General features: G+C 39.5%; 1 protein-coding gene and 1 non-coding gene across 2 annotated transcripts; both read right to left on the reverse strand.

Moving 5' to 3' along the window:
- Positions 1–761: 761 nt before the first annotated feature.
- On the reverse strand, positions 762–894 carry LOC123250809. The gene has a single exon (XR_006506444.1). It is a non-coding gene; the product is annotated as a small nucleolar RNA SNORA2/SNORA34 family (small nucleolar RNA).
- Positions 895–5,842: 4,948 nt separating this feature from the next.
- Positions 5,843–6,847, reverse strand: NEUROD4 (neuronal differentiation 4). The gene has a single exon (XM_044679720.1). The coding sequence runs from the start codon at positions 6,845–6,847 to the stop codon at positions 5,843–5,845; it is 1,005 nt and encodes a 334-aa protein (XP_044535655.1).
- Between the last annotated feature and the right edge of the window lie 3,755 nt (positions 6,848–10,602).

Raw genomic sequence — 10,602 nt, forward strand, 5'->3', positions numbered from 1 at the left:
TATAGCATCTACTATGTACCAGGTCTGATGCTGAGCACTTTACATTATCTTACTTGATCTACACTGTGAGATAGGTGCTATTGTTATTCCCATTTTGCAGTTGAGGAAACTAAGTTAAACAGAGGTTAAGTGACTGCCTCAAATCATACTGCTAGTGTCTAAGGATAGATTTGAACTTCCATCTTCCTGACACCAGGCCATGCAGCCTATCCACTCAGCCACTTAGCTATTAGTTATTGACTGTGTGATTGTGAACAACTCTCTGCTGTGTTTCCTCATTTGGAAAACTGAAATAATAAAATTCTGCCTTACCACACAAATAGAAGATATCATTAACACCCAAAGTCCTTTTTTACTTTCTACCAACAGGGAGACAATGAGAAAGAAATAGAGACTGGACCTTGGTATGGCAATTTCCTTGGCACAAAAAAATCCAAGTGTCAAACACCTATTCTGAAAGTTATAGTTTTAGAGTGGGTAAATGTGGGTGGATATTGAGAGGTTAAGTGAATTGTTGGGTTCATATAAACAATATGTATCAGAGGTGGGATATCTAGGAAGGTCTAGATTGTGGTTTTGAGGCTGCAACTCAAGGGCTGGTGTTCTTACCTTGAAGCCCATATATGAACAAGTATTTTTTTTGTTTTTCTTTTGTTGTTTTTATTGAATATCATAATGTATTCATTCAAGAGTTTCGGCACTCCATTAAAAAGGATTATTTGTATTTTATTAATAATGGACTATTTCATTTCTAATAATTTAACTGCTTCTTCCTAATGAACTGACCATTCTCTATAACATTCTAAAATGTCCAAAAGACCATAAATTGACATTTTTAGGCTCCTGTTTGAAACTAATGGGTCCAAAAAACTATTGGTCTTGATTCAGGGTCAATGGTTTTGTTTTGGGGTGTTTTGTTTTGAATATACTTTGATTACCATATTTCAATATGACTGGTTTCTTTCATAATCTTAGTTTGTTTTAAACATTTTGAATATCATTTTGAGAAGGGATCCATAGGTCTTTCAAGACTTCCAAATCAGGCTAAATGGCTTGTATTTTCAAAATTTGTAGTGTTTTTCTCTAGAGCTGCTTGGTTAAATTGTTAGGATAAGACCTGATCAGCTAGTTCATGAAATACTGACTTGCTTTATAACCTCAAAGAATCCCTTACCCTTTCTAATTCTTGATTTCTCCATCAGTTATCAACAAGTTCCCTCTTCCCTAACACCAAAGATACAGCTAACAAATGTGGTGAGAATTTTTTTAAAGGGGAGGTAGAGTGTTAGGAGATAAAAGTTTTAGATGATGATGATATCTGACTTTAATGTAGAGATTTTAAGGTTTATAGAAACTTGTCCATACATTTTTGTGTTTGAGTCTCATCATAATCCTAGAAAGTAGTAAGGATATTAACAATAACTAGAGTTTTTCATAGCACTCTGAGATTTGCCAAGCACTTTATGTGTTCCACTCAGTCCTCTCAATAATCCCATGAAGGAGGTGCTATTATAAATCCCATTCCCAGAGGCAACAAGGTACTGGGCACTGAGCCTGGGGTCAGAAAGACCAGAGTCCAGATTCAACTCCAGATACTTACTAGCTATATGACTCTGTGCAAGACACTTAATATGTTTGCCTCATTTTCTTTAACTGTAAAATGAAGACAATAGCAGTAACCCCCAGAGATGTTTTAAGGATCAAGTGAAATGATATTTGTAAACTGTCTAACATATGTGATGAGTGATTTAAAAATTCATATTTCCTTTTTTCTTACAGATGGGGAAACTGAGGCTAACAGAAGATATAAATGACTTGTCCAGGGACCCACAGCTAGTAAGTGTTGGAGTCAAAATTCAAACTCAGATCTTTCTGACTCAAAGACCAACCCCCTATAAGCTGTACCATAGGAAGATATAATTGGTGGGTGTAGAGGATATATTTATCTGTGTGTGTGTGTATGTATGTAAGAGGTCTATTTTTATGACCTTTCACTTGTTGAGTGAATTTTCTGAATAGAAACTTGTGAGCACACAAGATAACATATGAATAAATTTTGAATCTTTTGGAAAGTACCCCAGGAACTTAAGGACTCCTCATTTAGATCTAGCTTACAGGGTCAAAAAATATAGATCCCCAACTTCCTAACAAAAGTAGAACTGACTGCCTAGAGGCTTGGGGAGGTAAAGGTTATAGGCTCCCCTTCACAACTTGTCTTCAATCAGCAGCTGGAACACTACTTGTTGGGGGTGTTGTATATAGTATCTCTCCATTACTATTTGGATATATGGGTTGGACTGGGTTACATTCCAGCACTGATATCTATGATTTCCTTGATCAAATAATTTTATGAGACCAGGGATTCTAATCCAATGAAATTGAGAGTCTTCACCAAATTCTACCTGAATTTCTCCAATTAGAGATTCATTCTGAGTTAAATAGTTCCTTCTCTAGACTTCACTCTTGAAATGGAAATCTTTAGAAAGATTACGCATTATATCCATAACACCTTAGTATGAATAGGTTTGTCCTTTATTCCACCTCTAGAGCTAGGCTACATGGGAAAGAAGGAATAAAAAAAACAACCAAAAAAAAAAACCCCACTTCAACAAATGAAGTCTTTGGACCTGGGGAAGGTAAGAAGTAGGCCAAATCTTAATGATTTCACTATTTTCCCCAAAGTAAGTCAGCTCTATTTGGGTAGTTATTTATCTTTTAATTAGCACTGACTAGAGTTATAGAAAATTTTGAGCTTCACTGAACGGAATACATCAAACTATCAGAGTCTTTAGATCCAGTCAATTAATGTAGGCAAAGATGTGAGCATTATGAATGAAATGTGTTCCTGAGCCCCTGCTATATCAATTGGCAACACCAAGTAGGTGCCATCAAGGTTTCTCTGTGTACTTGTGCCACAGAACATTTGAATCTATTCTGATTGTTCTACCCTTTATTTTCCATCCAATAATTTCAGGATTATAGATGATAGAAGGAAGGAAAGGGGGGAGAAATGAAAGAGGGAAGAAGAGAAGGAGGCAAGGAAGGAGGATTCACAGATTGACAAACCAGTTTAATAAGAATCACACCTTTATTCATTTAATCAAAGTGGTCAAACATTGGCTTTTGATACCCAGAAGGATTCCTCAAAAGAATAAGATATCTCTCATGGGCCATGTGACAGGGTCCATCTATATTCTATGACATTCCCCAAATCCAATTTTTCTACAAAATCCCTGTGCAGAATCACTGGGCCTAGGATGCTGGTCCTGGCCCACTAGCATGTGAAAACAGATTTCAAAAATATCTCTGGCTCTTCTTAGTAGGAAAACATAAGAAAACAATTAGCTTGCATAGCCATTTACTTTATTGCTGCTTTGTATAAAATAGCTTGGGGCAGGAAATTTGGCATTACTGGATGACCCCTCCCCCCAACCCAGAATCACTCTACTAAGGTCGTGAGCCATTTTCCAGCTAAGATCCCAGCTACTCTATTGTTTGGCACTGAATGCCACATCTGCAAATCCAAAAAAAAAAAAAAATTGGGCACAAGAGGAAGGGGAGTAATAAATTAAATAAATAACATCTAATAAATATCCAGAACATTACATATCATACATAAAACTAAACACAAATGCAACCAACCTTTCAGAGCAATATTCATGCAATCATCTGGGGCAAGGAGAAAAGACAATGATGGACATGATAGTGGTCGTCAAATATATGATGGACTCTTATGTGGAAAGGAGATTAAGCTTGTTCTACCTGACTGTAGAAAACAGAAGGTGAAGGGTACAAAGAAGCAGATTTTGAATCAATAAAGGGGAAAATTTCCAACAAATAGATACTATCCCAAATGGCATATATTATTATAAGTGGCCATGAATTTTTAATCACTCAAGGTCTTCAAGTGAACATTTTAAGGGATGTTATTGTCAATTTTTGGACCTCTGAGCGCCCTTCTAGTGCTGAGATACACTAAGATTTTTAATTACGATATATGACAACCAGGGCAGCATATGTTATTCTCTTTACTTCCTCCTTCCTGGGCTGATAGAATGTTGTTGGGCTGCTCTTTTTCTGCAAGGCTGCCTTAAAGGGTATTTGCAAATAGAGGGAACACATAAAGAGCATGTTCCACATTTTACACAAAGCTGAAAAAACATAATTCGGGCTGCAAGGGGATAAGTAAATGAGAGAAACAGATAGGGTGCATGTATTTCAGCAGGTATATACATACACATATATGTATTTTTAGATGTGGCCTTTGGAATATAGAATGCACATCAATCAGTCTGACCTCAATCACACACACTGGCCTGGTTAGTCAGAGGGCCCTTCCTTTCACATGATGGTGGGTGGTTGGAGTTGGTTGGTGCTCCAAGCTTCTAAACAGTCAGCATCTCTGCACCCTGGAATTCTTATTCTAAAAACAAAATATATTTGGCCCTTGGCAGCTTGGATTGGGCTAGTAAAGAAGTTCTCCTTCCTTCTTGGATCTTGAGAGAAAGGCCATTTTCAGATGGACTATTAAGATGGAAAATTTTGGAGAATTTTCAGATGGACTAATAAAGAAAAGGAATTTTGGAGAACAAGAGCATAAGCTGCTCAGAAAGAGGTACGAAGTAAAGTTTTGGAATTGAAGAACCATTGACTGGTCTTAAATGTCATATCTAATTCTACCATTCAGGCTGTAAATCAACATAGAATTAACAAAATCCTTACACAGCTTTGTTCTGTTCTAGAAATTAAAGATAGTGGGCATGGAACAGAGTTGGGTGAAGCAGCAGTGGCAAGTATTTTCCACAGGGAAAACACACAGGGCCACAATCAAATGTTTTGTGTTATACTGGGAAATGTGATGGTTGAATGGACTAATGTAAATGGTTTCAACATGGTTTACTTAAGACAAATGAAATACACTTTTCCCCTGGAGAACTCAGTGGTTTACATGTATGTTATGGAGAGCTGCCAGGCAGGAATCCTAGAGTGGAGAAAAAAATTGATGGTGGCTGTTAATTTGCTCCTGTCAGGATGTTTTGTTGGTCCCTATGTCAGTTGTTTCCCTACATATCTATGAAGGGAGAGGAATGTACTTAGATGATTTCTTCAGGTTGTCTTTGTCCAAGAGGTCTAGGGATTGGATGATCTCAATATTTCTTAATTCAATGCCAGTGATAAAAGAAAAGTGCTGACAGAAATATTGCTTTTGCAGCCAATTGGCACAGGAGTGCCATTTTCTGGCCTGTCAACTCCTGGAACTGAAATGTTCAGAGACTACTCCTCGTTAATCAGAGTCAGATCATGAGAGAATCATTTACTCCCATGGCCCTTCCCGGTTCTCCAGGAAGGGAGAGAATACGAGGCTCCTGTCTGTCAAAATTTCCTTGGAGACTTCTATGAAAGGATTCATTTGTGAAGTTTAGGTCCAAACTGAGGCCAGATTCTAATAATCAGAAGTAACTTCTGTAGTGCTAATTGATGGCTTCCTTTGGTTATTCCACCCATGATCTCAATTTATCCTATTTTATTGCTTGTCTTGTCCTGGGTTCAGTAATTTTGCAGAGATTTCCCATGAAATCCTGAGGAGAAAAGCACACAGCACCTTCTACTATCAGCTACAGGCTAAATCAGCACACTGATCAACATACTGTCAATAGTTGATAGAAATGGATAGTAAAAAGTCTTAGAGATTAGAGATGCCCCAAAATGTTAGGACCATGTAATTACATGATCTGAGCTGCAGAAAGATGACAACTTGAGCTTCCTCAAATACAGAGAAATATCACCACATTATACCTGGGGCTTCTCTCAGGTTGGTAGTGCTGGGGCAGGTGTCATACCATTAATCATTGAAGATGGCATTGAGTTGGGCTCCAACTCCATGGTGTGGGTAGGGATCATAGGATATATCAATGGGAATTTCATATCGGGGATTAGCTGTCTGAAAATGAGCTGAGTGCCCATGTCCCCCACTCAGACTTACAGTAGGGTAGTGAGGCATGAAGTTATATGATTTCTCTAGGTCTGGAGAGCCATCTTGCTTTAAGGAGAAGTTGCCACTAATGCTCAGGGGTGGAGTAAGGGGACCTTCATAGGGTGGGGTGGTACAGTCAGGTGGGTGACTACCAAAGGATGACTCCACCAAACTCTTGAATGTGGGTGGCTTAAGGTGGAGAAGGTGTGTCTCCATGTGGCCATAGGGTGGACTGGGGAGCCCTGGAGACTGATAACTGAAACCGTGACTTGGAATGGTGGAATCATGAATAGCAGACTTCTCTTCACGCTTCTCCAGGAATAGAGACTGAGGCCCCAGCTGGAGGCATCCAGCCACCAGGTTACTTGTAGGCTGAGAGAGCCCTTTACAAAGCATGTCCACAAAACCCTTCCCTTCAGGTGTCTGACCAGTCTCCAGAACCTCAGACAATGCCCAAATGTAGTTTCTGGCCAGTCTCAGTGTCTCAATCTTGGAAAGCTTTTGGGTTTTAGAGTAGCATGGCATGACTCTCCTCAGGTTATCCAAAGCATCATTCAAGCCATGCATCCGAGTCCGCTCCCTGGCATTAGCTTTCACCCTTCGGGCTCTGAATCTTTCCAGTCGTGCTTTGGTCATCTTCTTCTTCTTTGGACCTCTCCTTTTGGGCTTCTCCCCATTTTCTTCCTCTTCTTCTTCCTCCTCTTCCTCTTCAATGCTGTCATGCTCTTCAGCCAAGCCACTCAGCATCCCATAGTTATCTTGCCTTTCATCCTCTTCCTTTATCTCATCCTGGGAGTTTAGAGCTTTGTCCATCCAGGATGGGGTGCTGGACAGTTCTACCATCTCTTTGGATTTCGCATATGTTTTGGCCATCTCTAGACTCTAAAACAAAGGGAAGAATGAGGATTAACATTTTGTTAGTTTCTTTATTCTGCCTAAACTTTTTACATGAGAAATAGATTGTCAAAGGAAGGACACAGACTCCACATGTTAGAAAGGTTATCTTGTCCCTCTCCTGCCACAAGGAAAAATTGAACCCAACCTTCAACCTATAAAAATTCCCTGGTTCATAAGAACCTCCAGAAATGGATTTTGCTATTTCCCTTGGCCATACTTTTGAATAATTGAGCTCCTTTACTCCCAAGAGATTTTTTCCTTATCTTTCATAAAAATTGAGCAAATACGACTGGCCATAGAAACATTCATTCTGGAATAAAGTCTGTGTTTTAATATACTTTCTGTGAGCCTTAGTTTTCCCATCTTCAAAATGAGTTTAAAAATAATAAAATAACACTTGAGTGTTTCCAAAGTACTTTATATGTATTATCTCATTTGATGCAACAATACTGTGAAATAGGAGATGTTACTATGTCTATTTTATAGATGAAGAAACTGAGGCTGAGAGAGTTTAAGTGACTTGCTCAAGCTCACACAACTGCTAGGTATGTCAGGCAAGGTTTGATTCCGTTCTCCCTGAAAGAGAGAACATTTCTCTGATCCTATTGACGTGCTACAGTACTGATGTTAGCCACAACATGATCCAAGGAAGCAGAGGGTAAATAACTCAGGCTTCTTCTTCCCTTCCCTTACCATTTTTAGATCTAGTGACACTAGCTTCCTTGTGCCTCCTTGGATCATGCTGTAGCTAACATTAGCACTGTAGCATGTCAGACACTTACTAGCTGTGTGACCCTGGGCAAGTCACTTATCTTCTGTCTGCCCAAGTTTTCTCAGCTGTAAAATGGGAATAATAAAAATAACTCCTACTTTACAGGGTTGTTGTGAGGATCAAGTGACATAATATTGGTAAAGCACTTAATATGATGATGAAGGGACATTGTAGGTATTTAATAAATGTTGACTCCCTTTCTCTTCACCTACTCTTCTCCACTTGACAGGGTTATTGTGCTGACCTAATTGGGTAATAAATGAAGATAAAATTCTCTTTTCACTATAAAATGAACTCAAAAGTTAATTGTTATTCTTGTTTATGATATGGGTAGGACTTAGCATTTCAATGGTGTTGGAACTCCCAAGTGAGGAAACTCTCTCTACCAATGCAAGTCAGCACTTCCTCAGCAATTTAGTCTTAGAGAGTTGGCTAGAGCACTTTGAGATTAAGTATTACACAGCCCAGGGTCACACAGAGAGTTATAAGTGAGAGGCATCACTTGAACTCGGGTCTTTCTTCACTTCAAAGCCAACTCTTTCACTAGAGTGCTTTTGTTTATTATCTTTCCCTCAGAGGAATCTTTGCTTACCTGACCACCAGAAGATACATGGGAAGTAAGCAGCCTCACTTAACCGCCTGCCTAACGAAAATGATTACGAATTAGATTGCATAAGTAGTAAGTTGCAAACCAGTTGGGAAACTGATAGAAAAGAGACTGATGGTTTGAACTGCATTTTTCTGTCTGACCTAGAGAAGCCTAATTTGTTTCAGATTTCAGTGGGGGAATTACAAGAGTTTAGTCTCCCAAATAGAGTTTTGATGAGCCTAGCTGAGTAAGGTCCTGGGAGAAGCCAACTGGACATGCAAGCCTGGAAATCACTTCCTCTTTCCCCCAGCTTCCCATTTCCTTCTGGAGTCTTAAAGAAAGAAAGAAAATATAAACTTCATCATCAAAGCTAAAAACAGGACATGCTAGGACTTTAGGTGTTTTGCTTCTCCCCATAAACACACACACACACACACACACACACACACACACACACATTTTTGCCCCAGCTACCTGGTAATCAGAGCTTTTTTTTTCTCTGTGTAACCTCATTTACCTCCTATGAATAATTAATGCTACTGAGCTGCAAAAACAGCCTAGGTTTCATGTTAATCAGCACGGAAATCATGTCAGCTTGACTTACTCATTTAATAAGAGTTCCTGGGTAAGCAGCTTTATTGAAAACACACGTTGGAACCTATTGATCAACTCGCTGCCCAGTCCTAGTCAGAAAATCCCATGTTTAATATGGATGATGGAACTCGTATGCTGAGCTGCACTGTTAACTACAGCAGATATCCAGGGGGAAGGTAAAGACCCTAATTAACTTTCTGTTAAAGTAACACAGACCTCAGGAAGGCAAGGTCATCTCTGGAGCCAAAGAGAGAAAGGATGTCCTGCTGCCTCTGACACAGATGCTGGGAGAGAGGAAAAGAGCTGGTGGCTCCTGACAGGGCCCAAAGGGAAAGCTGGGTTTGTGGTCCCAAGCATCACCTTCAGAGGACACATTTAGTTCCCTCTTTGTGGTAAACAATCTTTTTCTTCTTAATCCTTCTCCACCTCACTTCTTTCTCTTTTGTCTTCTCTATCTCATCCTCCTCCCTGCGGGCCTCACAAAGATACCAGGAGTATGCCCTTCAATTGGGAAATGGCTGAACAAATTGTGGTATATGCTGGTGATGGAATACTATTGTGTTCAAAGGAATAACAAACTGGAGGAATTCCATGTGAACTGGAAAGACCTCCAGGAATTGATGCAGAGTGAAAGGAGCAGAGCCAGAAGAACATTGTACACAGAGACTGATACACTGAGGTAAAATAGAATGTAATGGACTTCTGTACTAGCAGCAATGCAATGACCCAGGACAATTCTGAGGGATTTATGGAAAGGAATGCTACCCACATTCAGAGGAAGAACGGCAGGAGAGAAAACACAGAAGAAAAACAACCACTTGAACACATGGGTTGATGCAGACATGATTGGGGATGTAGACTCGAAACTACCACACCAATGCAACTATCAATAATATGGAAATAGGTCTTGATTGATGACACAGGTTAAACCAGTGGAAATGTGCGTTGGATATAGGGGGGTAAAGGGGGAGTGAAGGGAAAAGTAAAAACATGAATCAGGTAACCATGGACATTTTTTCTAAAAAAAATAAAATTTTAAAATCCAAAAACAAAATCAAAGATACCAAGAGGAGACAAGGAAGATAATATGGCAGATAAGAATTTTCCTTTCCTTTGGTTCTTCTACCACCACCAAAACACTTCCTCTTTGAGTTATCTTTCCTTTCCTTACTGGCTTCCTGCCTGGGTTTATCATAACCCCTGCACGAAAGCCATGAGGCAGAAATATGGTACTTTCTTTCTCTGTTAGAATATAAGATCCTTGAAGGCAGGGACTGTCATTCTTTCTGCCTATATTTGTACTCCCAACACTTAGCACAATGTCTAGCATAATGTAAATATTAATAATATTTTCATAAATATTCATTGACTAATCTTTTTCAGAGGTTTAATCTCTGACTATAACTTTTCTCTAAGATTATCTTCAGGCACAGCCAAAAAATCATCTGCTTAGGATATAGTAAAGAAAAGCAGGTGGAGGATATGAGAAAGGTGACCTTTTGGTCCTCCAGTCAGGTTTCTTCCAAAGGTCTAAGCAAAGGGTCAAGGGTCAATGGTACCTTAGTAGCACATGGCCACTATAAAGTACTATGATATTGTAGTGCTACATATCCTGGGTCCTTCAACCCCAAATGGCTCCAGGGGTGATTCCAAAGTGGGGTAGAGGGAGAAGGAAGAAGAAGGGAAGGAAGGAAGGAAGGAAGGAAGGAAGGAAGGAAGGAAGGAAGGAAGGAAGGAAGGAAGGAAGGAAGGAAGGAAAGAAGGAAGGAAGGAAGG

The sequence above is a fragment of the Gracilinanus agilis genome, chromosome 5 (assembly GCF_016433145.1).
Source record: "Gracilinanus agilis isolate LMUSP501 chromosome 5, AgileGrace, whole genome shotgun sequence".
NCBI lineage: Eukaryota > Metazoa > Chordata > Mammalia > Didelphimorphia > Didelphidae > Gracilinanus > Gracilinanus agilis.

Excerpts from the sequence above, each read along its gene's own strand:
- NEUROD4 (XM_044679720.1), bottom strand. The coding sequence starts at position 6,847 with ATGGCCAAAACATATGCGAAATCCAAAGAGATGGTAGAACTGTCCAGC.